At 35.0% G+C, this 27,082-nt stretch overlaps 2 protein-coding genes across 3 annotated transcripts in view; both read right to left on the reverse strand.

Moving 5' to 3' along the window:
* Positions 1-871: 871 nt before the first annotated feature.
* LOC132545560 (E3 ubiquitin-protein ligase MIB1-like) overlaps positions 872-27,082 on the reverse strand; it is a 77,717-nt gene continuing 51,506 nt past the window's right edge. The window contains exons 14-22 of one of the 2 annotated variants that reach the window (XM_060209249.1): positions 11,798-11,930; positions 10,866-10,952; positions 10,354-10,482; positions 9,367-9,548; positions 8,525-8,717; positions 7,746-7,824; positions 7,291-7,377; positions 6,939-7,042; positions 872-6,630 (exon numbers count right to left, since the gene is read on the reverse strand). In XM_060209249.1, coding sequence (XP_060065232.1) covers positions 6,490-6,630; positions 6,939-7,042; positions 7,291-7,377; positions 7,746-7,824; positions 8,525-8,717; positions 9,367-9,548; positions 10,354-10,482; positions 10,866-10,952; positions 11,798-11,930 — 1,135 coding nt within the window. In that variant the 3' untranslated portion in view covers positions 872-6,489. Of the gene's footprint in view, positions 6,631-6,938; positions 7,043-7,290; positions 7,378-7,745; positions 7,825-8,524; positions 8,718-9,366; positions 9,549-10,353; positions 10,483-10,865; positions 10,953-11,758; positions 11,931-27,082 lie in introns of both variants that reach the window. The other variant, XM_060209248.1, reaches the window with a different exon arrangement.
* LOC132545621 (coagulation factor V-like) lies at positions 23,381-25,681 on the reverse strand. Its single transcript, XM_060209317.1, has 3 exons — positions 25,627-25,681; positions 25,074-25,437; positions 23,381-24,014 (listed from the first exon to the last, which is right to left on the reverse strand). Exons 1-3 carry the CDS (start codon positions 25,679-25,681, stop codon positions 23,381-23,383), a joined length of 1,053 nt encoding a protein of 350 aa, XP_060065300.1.

Raw genomic sequence — 27,082 nt, forward strand, 5'->3', positions numbered from 1 at the left:
TGTTTGTCGCCTTCATTGATGACACAACACAAAATGTATGTTTGTCACCTTCATTGATGACACAGCACAAAATGTATGTTTGTCACCTTCATTGATGACACAGCACAATGTATGTTTGTCGCCTTCATTGATAACACAACACAAAATGTATGTTTGTCGCCTTCATTGATAACACAACACAAAATGTATGTTTGTCACCTTCATTGATGACACAACACAAAATGTATGTTTGTCGCCTTCATTGATGACACAACACAAAATGTATGTTTGTCACCTTCATTGATGACACAACACAAAATGTATGTTTGTCGCCTTCATTGATGACACAGCACAAAATGTATGTTTGTCACCTTCATTGATGACACAGCACAAAATGTATGTTTGTCACCTTCATTGATGACACAGCACAATGTATGTTTGTCGCCTTCATTGATGACACAACACAAAATGTATGTGTCACCTTCATTGATGACACAGCACAAAATGTATGTTTGTCACCTTCATTGATGACACAGCACAATGTATGTTTGTCGCCTTCATTGATAACACAACACAAAATGTATGTTTGTCGCCTTCATTGATAACACAACACAAAATGTATGTTTGTCACCTTCATTGATGACACAACACAAAATGTATGTTTGTCGCCTTCATTGATGACACAACACAAAATGTATGTTTGTCACCTTCATTGATGACACAACACAAAATGTATGTTTGTCGCCTTCATTGATGACACAGCACAAAATGTATGTTTGTCACCTTCATTGATGACACAACACAAAATGTATGTTTGTCGCCTTCATTGATGACACAACACAAAATGTATGTTTGCTTTCTTAATTCATAGAAAAATGACACAACACAAATGTATGCTTGCTTTCTTCATTCATAGATTTATTTTATCACTTTATATAACTTATCACTAAAGACACAACATGTAATTAATACGAGATGATACCAAAACCAGAATAGTCTCTTCATTAAGCTTTAAATGTACAAGAGAAATAGTGCTTGTTGGAGAAACCCTCTCTTAGACTATTTCTACCATTTCAGTGTACACCGTGGAGTTAACTCTTATCACAATCAATAAAACTATCTCTTAAGTCACATACTGATAGTTTGTATAGTTTGTTTCGTAATCTCCAGTGTACTCATCACTACAGTACATCACACATCTGTCGATATCACTGCACATACACCGTACTACAATCTGCCATATCAAACAATGTGTTTGGGCTAATACAAAATTCAAAATATTTTGATTCATTAAAGAAAATACAAATTATAACAAGAAATCATAAATGATATATGTTAAGGGTCTCATATATTAGAATCAAGTTTTCTTTCGAAATTGCACACAGATATTTGTTAAAATTCTTAATCATCAAAACAGTGCATGCAACACAGAATAAAAAAAAAAAAAAAAAAAACAATACTTGAAATTTTCAGTTAATGAAATGAAATAGTATGAAATTACAAGGTGGGTAGTACACAAGACTATGTATGAAGGGGAAGTAACTTTGAATATGAACATGCTGTCATTTAGGCCTTGTGTTTAGGGAAATGCATTTTATATTAGTATATCAAATATAACACATTGAACAAAATATATCAGGACTGTCTGGCTAGTATAAATACATAAATCCTAAATAAATGAAAGAAGGTTGACACAAATTATTCATATGAATCTGATCAGATTTTCAACTTTTTAAAAATTAATTTTCATAATATGACTTAAAATATTTACAAAATTTTTAACATCTTAACAGATTGAACTTTCCTCCTAAAACAATAGATGCTTTTTACTTTCCAGACAGAACTGAAAAATATTTACCCAATTAAAAAAAAAATTACACACAAAACTCCACAAAAACAAGTCTCAACAGATGTTAACCTGTTGACAATTAATGACTGCTGGTATTTATTTTGAAAGACAGAAACAATCTGAACAATTAGCAATGGAGTCAACCGAATCAACAAGTCTGACAGAATATCACAAACAAGGAAAAGCAGCATCCAATTATCAGGACATAGGTTTTACCTACAGCACAATTATTATACAATGGTCACAGGTAAATTTTAACACCTGGGCAAAAGTTATGCTAATCTGTTATTTCACACCTGTAATAACAGCATATCAAGTATTAAACAACACCTATATGTACAGTTTTCTAAATCAGTGGTAGAGAGATGTAACATCACACTTCTGTATCGTCTATAACACTAGCTGATACTCAAGTAACAGAGATGAGATAAGGCCCATCACAGCAATGAATATTACTGATAGTAAAGCAGTCATCATTATTCTATATGCTTGTGCATTCTGGGATTTTAGGGATCTATACAAAGTACAGGCTACCAGTAATTAACTGCATTTACAGCATTGAAATACAAGGTTTCCATCAAAATAAACTGGATTATTTGATCAAATTTAAGAGTTTTTTGCTATTTTGTACACAGATTAGAGAGCAGTGTTTACCACTAACGAAGGTGTCATATTGTGATGGCATACAAGCTTTTCTAATGTATCTAACACTATACTAGCACTGCCACATCAAAAATACATCCAGCACCACTGTGTCAAATCTACTGACATATATACACAAGGACGGGTGATTATTTATACAATATACAAAATGTTAATTCAGAACTTAATGTCCAAATCATTTGATGCAGCTCTTAGTAAATTTGATGATTTAGAAAATAAAAAATGTTAAAAGCACTAGAATTTTCTTTACTTGGTAATTTATATATTTTTTAATGTTCAAAATGTCTTCACTTTTTTTATCAGAAATGCTCCATCCAAATTATCAACGTATTACCACAGCGTATACACTTTCAATGAATGATCGTCTGGAAAAAAAAATAATAAAACATGTAATATCATTACATTCCATCAAAGCATTGATTTTCTATTACAGTAAAGCATACTTCGTAAACTACCAGAACCAGACATATCTTCTTTCTTCAAAAAAAAAAAAAAAAAAACAGAAAAAAAACATTAAGCAGCACATGCATTGGTACAATCGCATCTCTTAAATGAAAATGTTTTTTAAATAGACAATACAATATTAATTGTATTCAAAATGTTATAATTCAATGTTGGTGTAATTGGTATATTTTATAAAAGTAAAACTGAATGTTAACACAGAAGAAAATCTGGTCAGAAAGTAAACAAGGTCAAGGGGCCTTGATAATACTTGATAAAATACCTCAAATACATCAACACAGGTATACCAAGAGAGCGTAGCAAGCTTCATACTTTCAAATTATACAAAGTTAATAACCTTTGTTAAACTATACTGAAGACATAATCAAGTCAAATTCCCCTCAGCTGATGGTAATGTACAGCTTTTAAAATTAAAACTTTGATCAGACAGCACTAAGGCCAAAGCCTAGCCTTTAGTCCAAGTAACTACATAAACCACATGCATCTCACTAAAGTTACTTTTTAAAAATTTTTCCTATAACTCATAATATCATATTATATCCTTTTCTTTCCTTGTGTTTAACCATCATATGAAACGTACATACAAAAAATATTAATCATAAACATTTTTTTGAAAAACTGAAAACAAAAATGATATAAATCAAACTAGTTGCTACTGGTATTTTTCTAATTTAAAAAGTAATAATGTTAGTAATTTTATGTAGAAGAAAGAACAAACTGACAGGCAGTGACAGAAGGAGATTCACAAAAAATGATTGATTTAATAATTAAGACATTTCTAATTAAATAATAATGGTACACATACTGGGAAATACTTCAATGTCAAAATGCAGTAAAGTGATTTGATCCTGTGTCAATTTATCATCAAGATAATCGTGTCCAATAAAACGACAAAAGATCTAATTATGTACTTAATGAAAAATATCAATTCCTTTATCAATTAATCACAATGGCAAGTTTAACTCAATTACCTATACTCAGACCCCTGTGCAGTTTTCAGTAGTGTTATGTAAAAGTAAATTGAGTACTGTCCCTTGATCATGGCTGTCAACTGAATGAAGGGGACATAACTCTAAATGCTGATGACAAAGCAGTCACTGGAACAGGCCATGCTTATACTTATGAGAATGCAAACATATCTAAACATTAAAACCAATGTTGTATCAATCAATTGTCTTGGAAATCATAAAGAAAAGTGCAGTCATGTCTTTTGTTTCACAACGCAAGATAAAACAATCTCCAGCTGGACTGGAAATACTCTTCCTGTTTGTAAATGTGAATTAAAATTCTTCAGAGTTAATAGTATGATTAATTTGAAAAATTGGAAATTCCAGTGAAGATAACAAAATAAAACTGACACAAACGCAATAGTTTTATATTGTATATATAAGTCAGTGATCTTCAACCTTTGAAAATCTGGCAAATCAAAGGGAGACTAAGAAATGACTGTATATATCTAATAGTACTGACTATTTCATTGATGATATTGTAAAACAACTCATCAGATTATCAACGAATGATCAAAGAATAAAGTTGTACCTAGATTTTTGATCAGGCATCATTTTAACACATTTCAGTACATTAACAATATACTGTTAACATCCCCATACCTTCCTCTATTTTATTGAAAAAAAAATGCCATAAATATGAATATATTTTGGTTTCCTTTGAACATTATATACAAATATATATTCCTTAGTATGGTTAATTAAAGATATTTTCATCAGCAATGAGCATAAATGTAAAATACCTCTACTGTATGTGAGTATTACTAGGTATTCAATGGAAACTATTCATGTTTTTTTTTAAAGTTCATATTTAACATTCACATTTCTGTATCACTACATCAGTAGCATATATTGGAGTGTGCCATTCTTAAGATGACACACTTTACAACAGGACTGTGCACCATTTTGAAAGTGCTGCTAATCATCATTCTGTATGTTCCTGTTATCATTTGGCAAGATTTGCTCAAAGAAATGTTCGGGGATGTAAAGTTGAATAAATACTTAAATTTGTGTTACAAATGCTACATGAAAACAACCACTTATCGTGCCATCACTGTACTTGAACAGAAAACCTGCTGGAAATTACTACTATGTAGGCATCAAACTCTAACATTACTTTCTGATATTTGACACAGTGTGAAAGACACCAGCATTTTCAAAGTGACGGGATCAAATATTTTCTATATGAAAAATAAACAAAAACGTGATCAACTTTCACCTTTATCTTATACAAATACATATTCAAACTTCACAGCCTGGCTTACACTTAGATATTTAAGCATGACATGGTTTCACACATAGTTATTTCACACAAAGTTTTTCTACTTTATTAAAATATCAAAACCTAATTAGAACATCAGACAGATGAAAGCACAAGCAAATGCTGTTATAATTTTTTTTTCTGATAAAAAGAATCCATCTCACTCAAAACCATTCTCTGGTGAGTTGATTCTAAAAAGCAAACTGTGAATTAAGTCTAATGAAAGGATGATTCTAAATTAACAGCTTGACATCATTAAATTATCATGTGGTCAAACATCAGATATGGTATAATGGTATTGGCTTTGTGGATTTTTTACTACCTCCTTAAAAAAGCAAAATGATTTCAGCACAAAAACATGACCTGTGGGAATTACATGATTTATTAATTCATCACCCAATGTTGACCATAACACAAACAACTGTTTGATAGGTCTGTTTAACAACAAACATTAGTATTAAAGCATTTCTAATACGAAAAAAAAAAGAAAAAAAGTCTATGGTTTGAGTTTTAATGGTAAGGATCCAATAGTGTAACAGATCAGATCTGTATAACCTCTCCGCGACTATATAGGAATGGTGGGAACAAGGCAAGTCAGATATATCACAATCTCAGTTCCTCAAATACACAATTAGTATCATCATCCTTGTCCAGGTTAACAAAATGATTTTACAATTGATATTCAACAGCCAATTTTTACTTCAATATCCTGTGAAGGAAAATATATTTTGCCATTTTTTCCTGTTAACAATATTTGAGAATGTGTCACTCAAGCTATCACAAGCAACATTTGTTAACGAGAGTGAGATTATTTTTATCTTTATATCAACATGCAGTAGCATACTTTCTATATATGAAATTCGGTATTTCTATAATAGAGACGAAAACATTTCTAAAGTTATCTCCTCTCATCCACTGATATCAGCTGTATCTGGTAGAACTTGTAATCTGTACAAGTAATTCATCCATTAGTTTTCCCCCTCAGTAAATTGTGTTCTGTAGGTGTTTTCTAAACTATACAAGTTTGTCCTCCCACAGTTGTTTCACTGTCAGAGAATGTGTTCTTCCAGTTGTACAAGTACTATACAGCAAACAACAGGCTGTTTTGACAGTTGTCTTCACTGCTTAAGTAGTTGTCTCCCCTAGTAACACAGTAGTCTCCCCTGAAACAGGAGGTTGTTTCACCAAAATGCCTTTTATTAGGAGAGAAGGAAACACTCCATTAATTGTCTCCCACAGAGATGGATGTATTTCAATAGTTATCTGTCCTAGTAGAGAAGGATGCGTTTCTCAACAGACTTGCGACAGATTGGACACTCTGCCATTCTGTCCCCACACATCTGACAAGTACCATGTCCACACAGGAAAATCATGTTTTTCAGGCGATCCATACACACAGGACAGCTGGTCTGTAAAGAAAATGAAAGCCATTTAATGACATAAATACCAAATTGTTCTTACTCTTAAATCTCTCTTTCTATAATCTTTAATGTAATTTAAGCATAAAGATGGTCTTTCTCAAAAATCGCACTAGTACAGGGTTTTGAGTGTTACCCACAACAAAGACATAAGGCTGGGGGTGGGGCTGAGGGATGGGGCTGGGGGTGGGGCTGGGGGTGGGGCTTGCCATCTAGACAGTAGCTCAGCATTTTTATCCTGCATGTTGACCAGGAAACTACATTTTATATGAGATAAAAAATTGTCCAAAGATTCTTACTTGATCCTTAATATCCTGTAATTGTTGCTGTAGCTTCTGAATATCCTTGGATACGTCACGTGAACCATTGTTCATCACACCTGGTGGTTGAGGGGCAGGTGGAGCTGTAAACACAAATCACATTTCTTAACCCTAATACTAATCCATAAGTAATCACCATCAGCTTGTACAAAAAATTTGGGAAAAAAAAAAAAAAAAAACATTTCAGATCATGAATCTAAAAATTCTTTACAAACTTCCATCATTACAAGAAATAAATGCTCATATAGAGCAAGTGAGAAAAAAAAGGATTTCTTGGGTGCTATATTGATCAATTGAAAAGGAAATACTATTCATCAGACAAAACACTTACGTGATCCTCCACAACATACAATGAAGGGAACAGTCTTTTCTATGGAGGAACGACACTGAACACACTTCTTCATCAGGACAGCACAACCTGTGATCACAAAACCAGTTAGTTTGAGGTCGTAATGAAGTCACAGTCTACTAACAGGCCACTAACGCCAGTCAAATACGACTTTAACACATTACAAACCAGTAACACAGGATCCAAGGGACACTATCCCAGTTATCAAAAGTGACACCACAGTACCACATCACCAAACAGTACTGTCTCATAATTATGTCATATATCACCAAGGTGTATCACTGTAATATCAAACAACACCACATCTCCTGTTAGAGTAATATGTTAAAGTAACTTTACTGTAGTTAAGCAGCTTTGTAACAAGACATCAGGAAAGAAGGCGACTGTGCAAATCTGTAATACCTAAGCTAAAGTCATCATATTTCAATATCACTTACCATCACAAGCACACATATGACCACATGGCAGGAATAATACAGACGCTTTCTTGTCGGAGCACACCACACACTCCTCAATCTGTGAAGGAAATAAAGTTGTAAAAACAATGGAAAACCAAAGCAGTAAAGAACAGTAAATTCGTGTTTTAAAATTTGTCTTTCTTTCAGTTCCTGTTTTAGATTAATGAATGATATATTGTTATCTAAGGTGTGTCCTTTCATTCTAATGGGCGATTGATAAAAATACAAGATCAAAAGAAGTTAAAAAACTGTGATGTCATGATGACAAATAAAGCTAATTTCACTAATAGATCTTAAGAGTGCTACTGCTCTGAAGTGTCTCATGGAGAAAATAGCAAATAGAGGACCAGACAACATCTGTAGGAAAAATCAAAACTGTTTAATAGTTGACATGTGTCGGCATACTAGGAAACATGTCAACTATTAAACAGTTTCAGTTCTTCCTACAGATGTTGTCTGGTCCTCTCTATTTGCTGTTTACACATCTTTGAACCAGACTTCACTAGGAATCCATCCTATTAGAGACTGCCAATATTACTGAATCTACCAGACGGGACGTTGGATCTCGTTTTCTTTGTTTCATGAAAAAAATTTAAATCTATCACAACAAATTGATGAAGTACAGAAATTTCTTTTGAATTCTCGGCATCTGCAGTAGTTCAGGTAATTCCTTGATTTCATTCTGTTTATTGCTACGTCTTTAATAGAGAGACGAAGAAACACCAACATGTCAGACACTTTGGCCCCAGATAACATACCTTAGTCCTAGATTGGACCTGCTCCTTACACATCAGGCATTTCTTTACTCTTGGTGAACACAAAGAGCAGGTAGCGATGTGACTGCATGGTCCAAACAGTGTGTCTCGCTTCAGGTCAGAGCAAACCATACACTCCTGGAGGGATTCCTGGTCGTTACGGATGATTACAGTGTTCTCAGCAGCTGCTCCGGGGCTACTCAATGAAAACGATGTAAAACATTAATATCATAAAGGTCACTAAAGGTCATAATCCATTAAGGTGGTTCAAGGGCAACAATAAATCAAATAACATCCTTTGCTGTGAACACTCTCCCATCATACTTTGGTGAGAAAATATGTTGCCTGCAATCCCCGACCAAATTTGATATAAACTATAAGCTTAAGAGAATCGGCACCACTCTGATACTTCAGCAATCCTCACAAAATATCCTTATTTGCAGCACATGTAATATTGTGTTCTTTATGACACTTGGTCAGGGCTTTGTAAAGGACAGAAGTATGTGCTACACCTACCTGTGACGTTCCTGATGACACTTGGTCAGAGCTTTGAAAAAGACGACAGTATATGTTGCACCAACCTGTGGCATTCCTTAATATAAATATTGATGTATATTGTGCACCTACCTGTGGTGTTCTTTATGACACTAGGTCAGGGCTTTGAAAAAGACAACAGTATGTGCTGCACCTACCTGTGGCATCCCGATGACACTTGGTCAGAGTTTTGAAAAAGATGACAGTATATGTTGCACCTACCAGTGGCGATCCCGATGACACTTGCTGTGGCACTCCTTATGACACTTGGTCAGAGTTTTGCAAAGGACGAAAGTATGTGTTGCACCTACCTGTGGCGTTCCTTATGACACTTGGCCAGGGCTTTACAAAGGTTAGGGTCAGGACAGAGGTCAAGAGGAGTTTGACCCTTTTTGTTTTTAATGCTGAGGTCGGCACCATTGGCAGCGAGGAAACAAGCAATGGAAGCGCTGGACTTTTTATCTGCTCCTGGTGTTCCTAGTCCCATCAATAACTGATAGAGCAATCAAAAAATCCAGTATTAACAATCACACTTCCATGTACACAAATCCTATTTATACTTTGTTAACTTTTGAAACTTACAGCCAAAATGTTTGATACATAATTTCAAACTATTCTCCCAAATCTGTCTCCGAAAAAAAATGATCAGATATCAATATCTAGCTACAACTGTTCAAGTTATATCAAAGCAAGAAGATTTTGCATGTCATCAATTGTAGACTACAAATGTGATGTGAATTTCATTAGATTGTTGAAAAATAAAACTGAGTTTCAAAATGTTGCATTAAATCAATATTGCATTATACAAGAGATAGAGATCAAACGATTCATTTTTTTTCTTCAAAACATTAATGGTGATGTGATTTTGGAACCATCACAAGACAGAAGTAGCCATTTGATTCTGTTTGGTGACCATGTAAATCTTAAACCTAACAAAAACATAAATGGCCTAAAACTTTGGCCTCTAGGTGATTTTATTTTGCTGAAAAGACATTAGATGCCATGTGATTTTGATGTGGTCCTAAAACTCTGGCCTCTAGGTGATTTTATTTTGCTGAAAAGACATTAGATGCCATGTGATTTTGATGTGGTCCTAAAACTCTGGCCTCTAGGTGATTTTATTTTGCTGAAAAGACATTAGATGCCATGTGATTTTGTTGTGCACTAGAAACATTGGCCATCGTCTGATTTTGGAACCTTAGATAGATCAAAGTGGCTATTTCATTTACCATACTTATTTCATTCTTCTTTCTTGTGCTTCAAAGACAATAATGAACAGATACAATTGTATAAATTACCTTGCCAACATCCTGCATGTCTTGAAGCTGTCGGAGTTGGGATAAGGTGTGATGTCTGAGGGCCTCATGAAGGGGCGTGTCCCCGTCCTTATCTGGCACATTCAGGTTACATCCCTCTCGCACAAGTAACTAAAACAGACAAGTTGTTTATATATTCTTCTCGTATGTGACACTTTCCTTATTTGACGATTTTAGAAGTACATCCCTAGGTCACGTATGAACCAAGATAATGTCATGTCAACTGACCTTGACCTGACAACTACTTAATCTCTATTGTACATCAACAACACACATTTTCATGAATGTTTGGCTTCTTGATTGTAAGATTTGAACTCTCAAATACCTCAAAAGAAACAAATGCTTAAGAAGGTACCTGTTAATTTGTATTGTTAGTCATGACTACATAGTGCCACTTTTTATAAAATATTCTTTTTATTTTCAATGAAAGTAATCTTGTTATCCCAAGGCTGCTTATAAAGGGCCATAACTCTAAATTGATGAAAGAGACTTACCCTGACAATTTGTGTATGCTGACGTTCTACAGCCAGGTGAAGAGCAGTCTGGAGGTTGACATTCTGGATATCCATATTAGCCTTTCCCTTAATTGTGATATTTCAAAAAACTTTAATACAATACAATCATAACACATGTTACATGCTGTTTATTTCTATTAAAATTTAATTTTAGATACCAATACTTTTTCAATAATCATTCTAGTATTGTTACACTACATCAAAACATAGAAATGAAATTGAGGTAAAATATGATGAACTCAGTGTTAATGTGTTACCTTCAACTGACCCTCTTATTTCATAAGTTTAGATTTTAACTTTATTGATTAACCACTTGTACGAAGTGTTATCCTGGCAGTACTGTACCTCAGTATAAAATGTGGCTGATTTAGCATTGAACTGTCTATTTATGACATTTACGGTTGTATAAATGACAGCTTTGCAAGCAAACATCATTTTGTATGCTGGCTAGCCCAATTCCTGCAAAACTCTGTCATCTCTACCAATAATTAATGACATAATAATGCAATTCAATACTTATATTTACATTCCCTATGGATGTTGCCTTCCTATGCATATTATAAATTGGTTAAAACCAAAATACATTATTCAGTTCTGATTTTGTAATCTGCCAAGTGGAACAACCATTTTGATGTTGAACTCTCTCCAACATTTCAATGCCACAAATACAATGTTATATAGTCATGCTTTGGATGTTATTTTGAGTATGTTAAATTACATTTCCTAACGATAAGTTGAGGTAGCAGCACTGCTGTGCAGTTGTAAATATAATGGCCTCATGGCTGCTCATATGCAAATTAAAATCTGCCAAGAACTGATGTCAATTAGGCTTAATGACCTTGAACTTTGCCAATGATGTTCTATTTAATTACCTTGACCTTTTGGTCTTGACCTTGAGACGATGACTTTACCTGGTGGACAAGGAGTTCAGCCACCTCCACATGGTTGTTAAGTGCAGCGAGATGGAGAGCAGTGTAACCATCATCCTTTTTTTCATCCACAATCCAGTGACGTGGAATTTTAGTAAGTAATATTCTCATTGCACTGCAAATAGACAAAGAGAAACAATGTTCAGTGTCACCTATTTTTACATCTGCATTTCCACCCACTTCATCAATATTACTGAAAAAAAAAGTTTCTTCTAATATGAGTATAAATAATGTACCTTCAAACCACATGTTTGTTACAAGATATCTTTCGATGCCAATCCCTGTATAATGGACATAGACATAATCTTATTGTCATATACATGGATATTTATAGAAATTACTGACATGAGGATGAATTGTACAAGGAGAATCCTAAACCTTTAATGTGTATCCTTTATATACAAGGAAAATCTGAAATATTTAATGTGTATTGTTTATTATCTGAGATTCATAGGACTGGTTTATACATAAAATAGATCTTAAACAGACTGAAATGTTTCCTTCAGTTAAATTAAATTGACACATACTGAGAAACTATAACAGTGAAAGAGGTTTACATCTATAATGCTTTTACATCAACACTTAGAAACAAACAGGATGCAGTTTTTTTTTTTTATATTTTCCTCGGGAATTTATGAACCAGACTACTGTAAATTTTATTAATTCTCTTTTACAAGTAGCATTTTTTTAAAGGGATTTTATTCCATAATTAAAAGGCACCAGACAAAGCCCATCTGTACAGTCATTCATCTTGATATCCTCAAAATTTCAGACACTGATATAAATGTGGTTCACTTCACAAAAACTGATGTCTCATTTTATTACAAATGCCACAAACTCTACTCCCTTTCTCCTTAAACGAAGACACAGAAAAACTTGAAAACAAATGAAAGCTAATCTAAATACTTCACGACTGTGAGGTTCTGAAACATAATAAAATATTTTGCATATTATCTGTCATGTCGACTTCTCTGTCATTCACAAATTTAGTCCTAAATTATGAAAAAGTATGCAAAAATAGCCAAATTGGACAGAATCACTGTTCAGCAGCTTACAAAGAAGAAGCATATTTGAAAGCCTAAAGCTTGAAGCTTTTAACACATTTTTACCCCTGTCATCTTAAATGTAAGTCAAAGTGCAAGTTTGCTTAAACAAGCTGATTTGAAACTAGTTTTTGAAGGTCATTAAAAGGGCAATCTAAACATAATCTATCTCACAAATTCTCAAAATTCCAAAATTTTCTTATCAAGCTAAAAACTTGGATTGATATCTGTTCATTACTGATGTAGAACACGTAAACCTCCTGAGACATTTTATTTCTTGAATTATCTCCCTTCCATAATTCAAATGGCGCAGCGCATTACTCCTTTCCTTTAATCAACATCAACTATTTTTTGCTGAACATCGTGGTCCAATCAAGGATACTTATTGAAGAGGGACTGACAAAGGGATCACAAGCGAATGAAACGACCTTATGGAGCACTTCTCTATGGTGTAGCACAATTTGTAACTTATGTAGAATACTGAAACACACATATTCAATCAACGAATAAATGTGTACGGGTAAATATAATGGTAGACAGACATATATTGACAAAAGGACTACTTAATTCTTACTGCTGACAACTGCTTCCGTTTCTGCAGACAATTAAGTAGTATTAAGGAATATCACTTACAGATAGCCGGGAACTCCAACAACAACAAATAAAGTATATTGTATCAGTACCGTTATATAATAATCGGTAATTCTGATAGAAACTGGCATTATTTATATGTTAAAGTTTACATGTTGCCAAAGAATTTCTATAAAAGATTTCTTCTTATTCTTTTGAAATTCTTAACCTGTTCATACTCATTTCATTCATCACTACTACTTCACAAGTATCATGATTAATTTTCGTGTCAATATTCCAGAAATACAGTCTTTTTTCTCTCTCACTACACAATAAAATATTAAACAAATTCAAAAATATCACAACCTCTTGAAATTTGAGAGACGCATTCATACACCCACTGTTATTTCATTTTTTATATTTTTTAGCACGAATTTTCTACTTCATCAATGGTATGCATTCAGCTCACAGATTTAGAAAGGAGGCACTTGTGTATTTCATCAGAAGTGCTGGAATTTACAAGGAACACTCCAAACCATTCACGATTTTTCTTTCTTAAAAAGCTGAAAATAGTTCAAATCATAATTGAATAACAGAACATATTCATCAGCAGAAAGGAACCTGCATTAACCAAATTAAACAGATTAATTTTTGAGTTCTCCCATGTGGGAACTCTTTAGAAAAAAGAACATGCCTCTCAAAGTCCACAGTAAGATTTATGTAGCGTATCAGTTACGCCTGGTCGTGTAGGGTTTCTATCATCAGTAGTAGCTGGGAGGGGGAGCAGCTACTGTTGTGCCACGCTACACAAACCATCAGGAAACAGAGGTCAAGGGTAGGACCTTGCACACAACTGAATTCTCAGTACACCAAGCAGAACCTTAGTCCTGATTTAACCCCTGGTGTTCCAAACTTGAATGGCAGAATACCAGACGATTACAATGAAATCCTAGACAGTTTTCATAAGTTAAATGGGAAGACATAATATTAATGTATAGATCTTAGAAATTTTGAATTTCATGGATTATAAAAAAAATATCAAGTTTCTGAAATGTTTTATCATTCTCTTGAGTGATTGTACCTTGGTCCTTTTCATCCCCAACGTAATAACACTGCACCAATAAAATAATTTCTTTGTACCATGACTGCAGTCATAAAAATTTGAATGTAAAAATCTAGAATTTTTACAAGGCAAATCATATTGTAGGAATTTCTGACATTCTCCTAAACCAAGAGTCACATGCTCATTATTTTTGTTTAAAAGTTTAATGGTAGGAATTTTTGGTCATACATACAGTAAAACACATCAGTTGCTTACCCAACGATGTTGAAATGGTTATAAAAACCATATTCTTCATGAGATTTAAAAAAAATATATGAATGAGTGAACAGGCAGAATTTAAAATGTTTGATATTATTATTGTTACCAAATTATATCTTACTAAAATTCTCACAATATGATGTAATTTTTCATCAAACACTGAAATAGAAACATTTGTTTAACCAAGTCAATGAAAACCTTTCACTGACCCAGATTTGACACAATCGTCTAGACAAGATAACCAGCTATTAGTTTAATTTTGAACAATAAAATTTCCAGTATATACCTGCCAGACTGCTGAAGAAACGGAGAAAATTGTCTTATAAGAACAAGGGCAAACATGCCATAAACACTCAAGAAAATTTTAGTTAATTGAAAAGCCCATTGGGAACCTCTGTAGATTTTGAGTTATTTTTGGAAGACTCCAGCAGCCAGCTACTGGTAGATGTGGTTGTATGGGTGTAGTAGGCAGCTGAAGATCCCCCCACTAACATACAGTAGGGGAATTCGTGAGCACATCTTTGTGGAGGTGTACATCAATGCTATCTGTGATGTTACAAACCCTTATCACAGACCCACTAATCAGTACCAACCTACCATCAACATATTACATTTAGCAAGGAAAGCCCTGAAGATTCCACACAATCTATTGGCTCATTTCTCCCAAATGGCAAAAACTATCATATCCTACCAAAGTACATGAGGACTAGCACAAGTTAATTAGATCTCCCAAGATTACACAGATACTTTTCATTTTGTTTTCAGTAAAATGGTTGCTGCAGGATGCAACATTCATGTGTAGTGTCTGAAGGACTTGAATGCCCTCAGCTTAAAATAACCTAGGTATGGCTTTTTTTCTGTCTCTAGGATACTGCAGTGTGTAGTGTTAAAAGGAAAACTGTTTGAAAAAGGATCCCTCCCATTCCTTCAAGATAATGCAAAATCCAGAAACATCCCCGAGTCATCTGGAACTATACAACAAAGATGTACAAATCTCAAGTGCTTTTCAGACATATCTACACACTATACACACACTACCAACATGAAATTGATCAATATGACTGAAAACTACTTGAATTCCACAAAAGGTTCTTTAAATTTTTTTTCCACAACCATCCATTGCTCTAGTAACCTAAAGAGACTGAGAATACGAGGAATACACACAGGACTCTACTCACAGCCAACTGTAAAATGTCCAAGGTGAATCTATAAACAGAATATCTGACACAAAGTTCAACAAATTTTACATGCATGAAATGTCAAAAATCCAGAGATTCACAGGATGGAGGCAGTCCATTAAATATAATTTAAATACATGCTGCTTTAAAGTTTCACATTTTCTTGTGTGAATAAACTTTCTCTTCAACTTATAATTTTGAGGTCAAATTTTCTAGTGACATGAAATGATTCACAAATGTGTAAAAACGAGTGAAGTCATCCCAAAAATATCGTATTTGAAGGACACAAGCAATTATTTTAATGCAACCATTCTGTTGTAACTGATTGGAAGATTCCATTGTCATTTTAAATAAATACGAGTAGGAAAGTCCACTGACTTTGTTTTCACTTTTTAAATTATTTTTTTTTTCGTAATTATATTTCATTTCACATTACTTGACATCACTGCAATCTATTTCATTAAATATTTACTTTAATTAAAATTTTTGCAGTCTTAATCAGTCAATCTAGGTCACTGGGTCACAACATATTGATTACTTGTTTTGCATGTCTACAAATATTTGATAAAAGTTTTTAAAGAAAGGAGAAAGTCACTAGTGAATCTGTTAGCAAATAATTGGAAAAAAATAAATTATAATCGAGGATTTGTATGGTAGATTCTGATGAAATGTATTTATATTTCAAATACACACATTTGGTAAATGATAACCTTAATGCTAGTCACAACACTGAAGAGACATCCTGACTCAATGGAAAAGACGACTTAATAAGGCAAGGAAATCAGTATTGGAATACATCAAATTTTATGTTTACAACAAACATATTACACCTGAAAGAGACTGGGAAGCAACTCTACCCAATGGGAGGGTTTTTACCATGTCATAAAAAGCCTTGCAGTCAGTAGTAACTAACAATTGCTGGTTTGCAAGAAAAAATCTACTTGTACTTTAAAAAAGCTATGAAATAGAAGCCAGTTTCTTCTTGGTAATTTACACAAAAAGATCTACTTAAATTGTGTAACTATACAAAATAACTTATTAACTTTATGAATAAGTAACACATCTTCATCAAAATATTGTAATATGTGAAGCCATTTGGTAGTGAGTTTGACAGAGTACCCAGTGAGACTTCCATCTTCACAGATCTACAGCAGCAACAGGAACACTAGATTAAACTCCAAATTTCCATTACAAGTAAGTTATTAATCATCACATGAGTGGCACTTTGTACTGCGCAGATCCTAGTAAAGGTTAATAATTACTGAAAATATGCTGCACATTTATATACACATATTCGGTTTTGCAGTTATTAGCACTCAAAGACCTCTCAAAACTAGACATGTGAGTAAAAAAATGGAGACAAATTTCAATCAATGACCTAGTTTCCAGAAATGTGTAACATTGATCTTGCAGATGTGAGTGGAATCAAGACAGAATTAGCATACGAGCTTGAAAACCAAATTACAGTCCTCCAAAGAATTCCAACACCAAACTAATTGAGAAAGAGTTAGGAAGAATAATTTCTACAACTAGGTGACAGGTATATTTCCTCCTAAGTTTGAGTGTAGACAGCAGTAGTACCAGGACAGCTGTAGCTACAGAAAGCCACCAGAAACCATGGTAACCTCCTGGCTTGGTGTGCCAATAGGTGCAGTAGTGTATTGATCGACTGGCTTGAAGACAAGACCTTATGTTAGGAACTTTTTGCTAGGAATCCTTCCTGTGACCTCCCTGTTGACTGACAACAAAAGTAACAATGAGTTAAAAATTAGCCATTTTATATCACGCCCTTTTCAGTATTTGGAAATCGTCAATACTCCTTGCCTTCCCTTGGGACAGACTGCATAGGAAATACAGATCCATTTAACGGAACTAACAGTACACGACTCTCTCCTATCTGCAGTATTTCCATAAGAGGTTCCTATCCTATATCACAGTATCTATCTTTATCGCCAATATGCTCTAACACTGCTTATGAACAGAGCTTCCACCTTTTCAGTACAAAAACTGAGCGTTGAGACCAGACCGCTTATAGGCTCTGTGAAATATTATTTCAATCATTGATATTTAAAGCTTCGGGAAGCAATAATACAATTTTCTCCATGTCTGGGGAGGAGTGATTATTTCATGTCGATTGCAATATACACCGAACTGGGACAAGGCGGCAAATTAATAAGAGATTGTATTCTCCCCTGATCACTGAGGTTAGCCAATCCCGACTCATCTTAGAACTGACCAAACTAGGTAAGCGTTACTCTTCATTTACTTTTTTCATGATTATACTTGACTATAAGGGATTTAATTAGCCCCATGGTATTGGATGCAGACTCTTCCTAGACAAGTGGAGATGTGAAGGTGTTACATTTTTCAGGAAGATTTGGTAAGAAATTGTAGAATGTCTATCATTCAGCAACATGTGGCGTTCACAGAGAAAGTCGCTATGTATGCTGTATGCGACTGCTTGTGCAGATTTTTTATTGGCTTACAAAAATTTATGTTGGCTAATACTTCATTTCTTCCGATTGGGTACGAGAAATGTATTCATTCAAATTGACAGGATGAGTAGGTCACATGCAAGTATTCTTGTGACAGTATATTGTAGTACTCCGGAGACAGAACTGGCTTATCTATTTTTGGCACAAGTAGATCGCAGCATCCTTGTGAGAATCGTATAGAAATATGGTAATTCTACATTATCATCTTCCTAATAGATTGGCAAGCAGCCCCGACAGGGATTTGGTTTGGGTACAGCTATACGTACATGGATGCTTGGGGACTTTGATCAATGTTTGTCTGACGGAGGTAGGAACTCCATTTTGTTATCGCGCATGTGTTTTTAACACATCTGACATGGCGTCGTTTCATTTACATTGTACTGAAGTAAACAATGGCTTTAATGATTCTGAACATGCAGCTTGAAATATCATGAAAAAGTTGATACTTAGCTTGTAAATACTTTTGCAAAGTGGGGGTATAACGTGATCACAAATTTCAGTACGATACGTGTCAGAAAAATATGAAGATCAGATCTCTACATTTGACTTGTTGCAGGTAAGGTCATATATATACATAAAAAGGCTTAAAACAAGGACATTACAAAGATGTGGACATTGTTGTCACACCACATCTACAGAACAGTCGGAAAACTCGTATTTTGTTAATTTCTCAATTGATGATTTTTGGATAGTACAACTGAATATCACATTGTCAAAAATTATATTGGTTTAATATGCAGACGAGAGCATACAACATTTTTCATTGCAAACTAGGAACACTGAAATATACATAAAAGGATATTAAAATAGATTTGGATGGTAATGAACATCCGACGATAATACTGGAAATATGATGGCTTCAAATATAAACATTACATCTAACTGATGCATATTGATAAATATATAGGATCTTTTACAGGAATGAGTCAACAAGATGAAGAAGGAAGAAGATTTTCGTTTTGCAAGCCTTGGTGAGCTAAAAACAGGTTTCATAAATTCTCATATGAAATGGAAACAAAGTTCACAACCATGTTATCAAAAAACTTTGTACAGTTATATTTTAACAAGTCTTAAAAGCAAAAAATGCGGAGGAAAAAATCAAAGGTAGGCAGTTTCTATTGTGTTATTATTAAGTCATGATGTAATGTCCTTGTCCATTTTCTGTCATCGCTATCTCTTTCTGACTGGTGAAGCCAAGGAAAAAAGCTCCAGGGGATGTTACACTCGTGACATATATGCATAAATATCACATGGGCATATTTACTGGAAAACAGACAGATTGTACGATAAAAGGAAACGTGAAGGAAATGTGGGGGAAAAATGGACAGCAAAAATTCTACTTCAAATTTATCAGTTTATGAGAATCACAAATGACAAATATATCAGTGTTTTCCAATTAACATTATTGGGACATTAAGTCATATCAAGAACTAAATTTCAGATCTCATTTTACAAGGATCAAAAGTACAAGCAGATTTCCTTGTCTTCGTCGTATCAAAATCAGAATTTACCGAGTTTTACAGATTGCATGAACTATGTGCACTCTGTGTTCTAATGTACAATACTGGTTTCATCATAGTTATTATATTGGTGCATAAGTACCAGAAAACAACCTGAGGGTCAAGTTTACATCAAACAACAACAAGATATATTTAGGCAGTGCTGTTTGTGATCCTTACTAAACTTAGCAAAGGTGTTGCTTGATTTGTGTAATCAAAACTAGGAAAGTTGTGTTCACTTGGTGCCTGTCACACAAAAATCAACAAGAATTTTTTAGATCTTTGGTAGTTATTTACTCTTTCTAAAAATGTTCAAAAGCTGATATGTAGATATTCTACTAAATGTTTATCTCAGATGGACAGCTGTTTGGAGTATGATCTAAAGTGTCTGTGGAGGATTAGCTGGCTTTGTGTAGTCCACATACTGCCATCAGCTGGTTTCAATGTACATGGCATTTGTACCAGGTATGTCGAGAGCACCAGAGGCTCCTACTCAACAATTACTTCCTGTAAACCTTTTTTTCTGGGGCATGAATGATGTAATAAAACTAGGAAATGTCATGAAATGAATGTTCCCTCTCTTTGCAAACCAGAATGTGATCAGATGAAGCACCTATATTATGATACTATGGGGTAAATGTGAACCAAATCAATTGAGTGGTTCACAAGACATGTGACAGGCCAAACAGACATGGGTAACACTATGTGGCCTCCGTCCTAAACAACTATTCCAATAATACAAGGGAAGGAGTGTAAAAACTGAATAATAGTAAGGATAAAATTAATAATATTAAGGATTTTCTGAAGTTTCCGTCTGAGGAATCTCCAAGGAAAGAAGACATGCTTTATCCCAACATTAGACACATTCTTCGTAAATGTGCTTTTGTTCAGAGCTGCCTCATCCATGTTAGAACTTGACAATTGGATTCATCGAAGTGTGTTAAACTGGCTATAAGCAAACAATGAAAATTTGTTCATGAAAATCAAGGTGCTTTGATCAAGAACTAATGCAATCTGTCAAAGCATTGCAGTAGATTTCAAAGAGATCTCTTATACTTGATGGATAGTAACGGTTGGGACTCATTATAAGTTTTCACATTCTTTCACAAGTGCTTATTGGTGCATAATCTGATACATGATGTATACAATTTTCAACATTGAGATTCTTCCTTACTGAACCACTATCACTGTCTTTGCATGGATGGTTCCTTCCAAAGAGGCTTCAGAAACCTATGAGCAAAGGTCAACTCTGTAGATAGTTGTCATACATATTGTATTTTGTAACAAATAAATAAATAAATGAATAAATAAAATGTCAACATTACTCCCTAAGCAACAAGACAACATTATAAATTTTCAAAACCTTGTTAGTCCAGACAAGAAGTGACGAGAGGCCATAGTGTGGGAGGTAGCCAAATTACCAAGGGAAAACCAACATACAATAAAACTCCTTTAAGTCAACCTCCTTGGGCCGTGTCAATAGTTCAAGAAATATTGGGCAATCTAGTAATCAGAGGTTTATCACAGACAGTTAGGTAATGAACATCTCCTGTCTGTTGATAACACATATGATACTCTTTTCTTTGATCAGTATTATCTACGACTGTGTTGGAAGTTTTGACTAATTTACAACTTCGGTGTGTTGAATTTTGCTGGGATATATGTACAAATTGTCTTTTACAGCACTTTTAGAACGATGAATACCTTGGCATCGTCTCTTTTCAACAACTTCCAATGATGACACAATGTTGATTCCATATTCTTACGGTACATTGTGTTATTAATTAACCTCATCTGCTTAAAAGAATCGAAAAATGTTTAAGGACAATCGTGTCAGTTAGTTCATTCGTATTCTTCTGCTAAACATGTGTCATTCCATAATTTCTTTTTAGACTAAAACAAACTTCCATTTGTACCGAGGTTGAGTTTTCTACAGCTATCTATAATTGATAGGAAATGTCTCAATAAGAAGTTATCTTATGTAGCAGACAGCAGTAAATCTATATATATAAATATAGTAATATCTCTGTTAATACTGTAACTATTTGTCATATAAACTCTTGGAAGCAGGTACGCTACATTTGGCACCAATCATGTGCAACACTAGTAAATTTTGGTGACTTTCACGTCAGTCATATTAATCTGACAAAATCTATCTTACTAAGTAACTAAGATGCCGATAAAAATGTCTTAAAATTAAATCTGACAAAATCTATCAGTTTAAGTAAATTAGATGCTGATGTAACAGACCAACAACTAATTACTCATCAACAGAGTACTCGTCCAATGAGCTACTCATACTTACACATATTGATTGCCATATAATTTTGTCAGAATGTTTCCCCGATCTTTACACATATATACGTACTTCATACCATAGTAAATTTAATACATGTACTGGTCCTCACTAATCTATACATACTTTCGTCTTTTCCATGGTTGGTCAGCAATATCAACTGGACAAACCTGGAAGCAATTTTTATTGACAGATGCTGGGTATAGCCCAATGATCATAACTCAATGACAAGTCCCCCCCATGTCTATTGATCTAAGCTGTATGTAGCTCTTCCAATGTATGCAGTGTTCTATCACATTTACAACTGATGCCTCTGTCTGTGTTCCCATTTTATTCTGTGAGGATACATTACTCTGTACTGATTTGGGTTTCCTGTTCCAGGTACCATGTATGACGATAATGTTGATGGAATCCAGTAACTATCCACATTTCAAATGCAATGCTGGCAGGATCCTGTAACTCCTTATATATGTTGCCATGGTGACAGACCTAGATACAACACATGTCAGTTGCTGTGGTGATGAGATTTAGTGAGTATCACTTTTGATTTTTTATAGAAACGGAGGTTTGACTTTTACATAGAATTGGTCATGGTAGCAGGATTAGGTGGCTATCACATAAAAGTGACCATTACACAAAAGTGGCCATGGTAACAAGAATTGGTGGCTTTAACATAGAAGTGGCTATGGTAACGTGATTCTGTGGCTACCACATAGGAGTAGACATGGTTACAGTATTCTGTGGTTATCACAGAGAAGTGACCATGGTTACAGGGACCACAGTTAAAGTGTTTAATGGTTATCACAGAGAAGTGACCATGGTTACAGGGACCACAGTTAAAGTGTTTAATGGTTATCACAGAGAAGTGACCATGGTTTCACAGAGAAGTGACCACAGTTAAAGTATTTTGTGGTTATCACAAAGAAGTGACCATGGTTACAGGATTCTCGGACTACTACATGAAAGTGTCTAGGGTAACAGGGTTTTATGTCTATCATGCAGAGGTGGCTACAATACCAGGATTTTGTGGTATCACATAAAGGAGTGACCATGATGATCTGATGAGTGGTTAACTTGGAAATTGTATCAAATAGCAAAACATAAGAGTACACTTCCTTTTGACTGGTAACAGACACTAACATAAGGTAGAGTTTTTACTGCTATCAGGCACCATTACGTTGTATAGACTTTTGACTGGTATCAGCACCATTATGTTGTGTAGACTTTTGACTGGTATCAGGTTGTGTAGACTTTTGACTGGTATCAGGTTGTGTAGACTTTTGACTGGTATCAGGTTGTGTGGACTTTTGACTGGTATCAGGTTGTGTGGACTTTTGACTGGTATCAGGTTGTGAAGACTTTTGACTGGTATCAGGTTGTGTGGACTTTTGACTGGTATCAGGTTGTGAAGACTTTTGACTGGTATCACGTTGTGTAGACTTTTGACTGGTATCAGGTTGTGAAGACTTTTGACTGGTATCAGGTTGTGTGGACTTTTGACTGGTATCAGGTTGTGTAGACTTTTGACTGGTATCAGGTTGTGTAGACTTTTGTCTGGTATCAGGTTGTGTGGACTTTTGACTGGTATCAGGTTGTGTAGACTTTTGACTGGTATCAGGTTGTGTGGACTTTTGACTGGTATCAGGTTGTGTGGACTTTTGACTGGTATCAGGTTGTGTGGACTTTTGACTGGTATCACGTTGTGTAGACTTTTGTCTGGTATCAGGTTGTGTAGACTTTTGTCTGGTATCAGGTTGTGTGGACTTTTGACTGGTATCAGGTTGTATAGACTTTTGACTGGTATCAGCACAATTATGTTGTGTAGACTTTTGACTGGTATCAGGTTGTTTAGACTTTTGACTAGTATCAGGTTGTGTAGACTTTTGACGGTATCAGGTTGTGTAGACTTTTGTCTGGTATCAGGTTGTGTGGACTTTTGACTGGTCTCAGATTGTGTGGACTTTTGACTGGTATCAGGACCATTATGTTGTGTAGACTTTTGACTGGTCTCAGGTTGTGTAGACTTTTGACTGGTATCAGGTTGTGTAGACTTTTGACTGGTAACAGGTTGTGTAGACTTTTGACTGGTATCAGGTTGTGTGGACTTTTGACAGGTATCAGGTTGTGTGGACTTTTGACTGGTCTCAGATTGTGTGGACTTTTGACTGGTATCAGGACCATTATGTTGTGTAGACTTTTGACTGGTCTCAGGTTGTGTAGACTTTTGACTGGTATCAGGTTGTGTAGACTTTTGACTGGTAACAGGTTGTGTAGACTTTTGACTGGTATCAGGTTGTGTGGACTTTTGACAGGTATCAGGTTGTGTAGACTTTTGACTGGTATCAGGACCATTATGTTGTGTAGACTTTTGACTGGTATCAGGTTGTATAGACTTTTGACTGGTATCAGCACAATTATGTTGTGTAGACTTTTGACTGGTATCAGGTTGTGTAGACTTTTGACTGGTATCAGGTTGTGTGGACTTTTGACTGGTGTCAGGTTTGTGTAGACTTTTGACTGGTATCAGGTTTGTGTAGACTTTTGACTGGTATCAGGACCATTATGTTGTGTAGACTTTTGACTGGTATCAGGTTGTGTGGACTTTTGACTGGTATCAGGTTTGTGTAGACTTTTGACTGGTCTCAGGTTGTGTGGACTTTTGACTGGTATCAGGATCATTATGTTGTGTAGACTTTTGACTGGTATCAGGTTGTGTAGACTTTTGACTGGTATCAGGTTGTGTAGACTTTTGACTGGTATCAGGTTGTGTAGACTTTTGACTGGTATCAGGTTGTGTGGACTTTTGACTGTTCTCAGGTTGTGTAGACTTTTGACTGGTATCAGGTTTGTGTAGACTTTTGACTGGTCTCAGGTTGTGTAGACTTTTGACTGGTCTCAGGTTGTGTGGACTTTTGACTGGTATCACGTTGTGTAGACTTTTGACTGGTATCAGGTTGTGAAGACTTTTGTCTGGTATCAGGTTGTGTGGACTTTTGTCTGGTATCAGGTTGTGTAGACTTTTGACTGGTATCAGGTTGTGTAGACTTTTGACTGGTCTCAGGTTGTGTAGACTTTTGACTGGTATCAGGTTGTGTGGACTTTTGACTGGTATCAGGTTGTGTAGACTTTTGACTGGTATCAGGTTGTGTAGACTTTTGACTGGTATCAGGTCCAGTTTTGAGTAGACTTTTGACTGGTATCAGGTTGTGTAGACTTTTGACTGGTATCAGGTCCAGTTTTTAGTAGACTTTTGACTGGTGTTGTGTGGGAATGGTCATCTTTCGTCTTATTTTTTACAGGTATTGATAGAAATATCACTATTGAATAAATCATATGTTAAATTTCCATACTGATGATTTTAAAACATAGTCAGTATCTTCAGAAAATTTCATGAAGATCTGTTTTGTACTTGTATTGATACAAATCATCAAAGTATAAAATCCAATAAGGCAGCTGGCAGCCATCTTGGATATCTAATCAAATTTTAAACGTGGCACACACATTAAACAGGCATTCATATAGATATACCCCCACCCCCTCATTTGTTTTTACTGATCTAAATCAATTGAGACTTTAATCTATTGTGAGGTTTATGAAATAGCTTAAACAGTACATTTTCATTTCAAAAGTAGCAACAGTGACCTTTGAACTCTAACCTATGCAACCAACAAAATCTGATCTACCATAACCCCCCCCGAGAAAGAGGGAATATATAACAAGGACCCATAATGAAAATGCCTGCAAACTGAATATCCTTGTAACAGGAAAATACATGCTTTGGTAAGAAAAAGGTAAAAGACAGGTTTGACCATGTCAGTTACAATAGTTTTCAGGGAAGACTGACTGAAACACAAGTAAGTAGAAATATTCACCATCTGATCATGAAATGCCTGTAACATTTGTTGAACTAAAACAATTTTGTTTTCAGACCAAAGTTATTGATGGGAAATATTGGCCGTGTTAATAGATGTGATGTGGTGCTGAATCACAATTTAGTAGTTTCTGTCCAGGTTGACTGGTCAGTTAGTCATTACATCCAGAACTGGTCAGTCATTACGTCCCCGTCTAAGATATTGGAGAGTGTAATTCCTGGTCAGCAGAACACTAACCATGCTAATTCTTCCTACTACAAGCTATAACGCAAAGCTTCACAAGAGTGATATATGGCAACCAGTATATGATGACTGTCTAGGCAGTGCATAGGTCATAAGCAGTTAGTAGTGGTCAATACCATTGATAATGGTCAGTTGACAGCCAATTATATCCAATCACCATCTTCAACATCATTTTCTATTACCAACCAAGTCCCATCTTGTTAGGGTACCCCTTTCTTCCATCCTAAATGAATAATACCACACCATTGATATTGCCTTGACCCTCCACAAAGCTGGAGAGTTAAAGCAGGGTTAGGTTACAATGTAAGCCGTCTATCATAGAAACTAATTAAAAGTCCATCATACTCATGTCTCCCATATCCAATAAACCAAAATAGCCGATCTTGAGTTCAGTTTAGATGTCATGTCAAGGAACAGTGGTAAGTCAAGCTCTTTAACCACACTGTAGGAACAGTGGTAAGTCAAGCTCTTAACCACATCATAGGAACAGTGGTAAGTCAAGCTCTTTAACCACACTGTAGGAACAGTGGTAAGCCAAGCTCTTTAACCACATTGTAGGAACAGTGGTAAGCCAAAGTCTTTAACCACATTGTAGGAACAGTGGTAAGCCAAGCTCTTTAATCACATTGTAGGAACAGTGGTAAGCTAAGCTCTTTAATCACATTGTCAAGGAACAGTGGTAAGGCAAAGTCTTTAACCACACTGTAGGAACAGTGGTAAGCCAAGCTCTTTAACCACATTGTAGGAACA

Source organism: Ylistrum balloti, unplaced genomic scaffold, assembly GCF_031769215.1.
Source record: "Ylistrum balloti isolate Yb309-2 unplaced genomic scaffold, AGI_CSIRO_Ybal_v1 Utg369850, whole genome shotgun sequence".
Classification (NCBI taxonomy): Eukaryota; Metazoa; Mollusca; class Bivalvia; order Pectinida; family Pectinidae; genus Ylistrum; species Ylistrum balloti.

Coding starts and splice junctions, on each gene's coding strand:
- LOC132545621 (XM_060209317.1), bottom strand. CDS start 25,681: ATGGCTGCCAGCTGCCTTATTGGATTTTATACTTTGATGATTTGTATC. Junction 25,438..25,626: donor GATGATTTGTATCAATACAA/GTACAAAACAGA, acceptor ACCTGATACCAG/TCAAAAGTCTACACAACCTG. Junction 24,015..25,073: donor CAACCTGAGACCAGTCAAAA/GTCTACACAAAC, acceptor TGCTGATACCAG/TCAAAAGTCTATACAACCTG.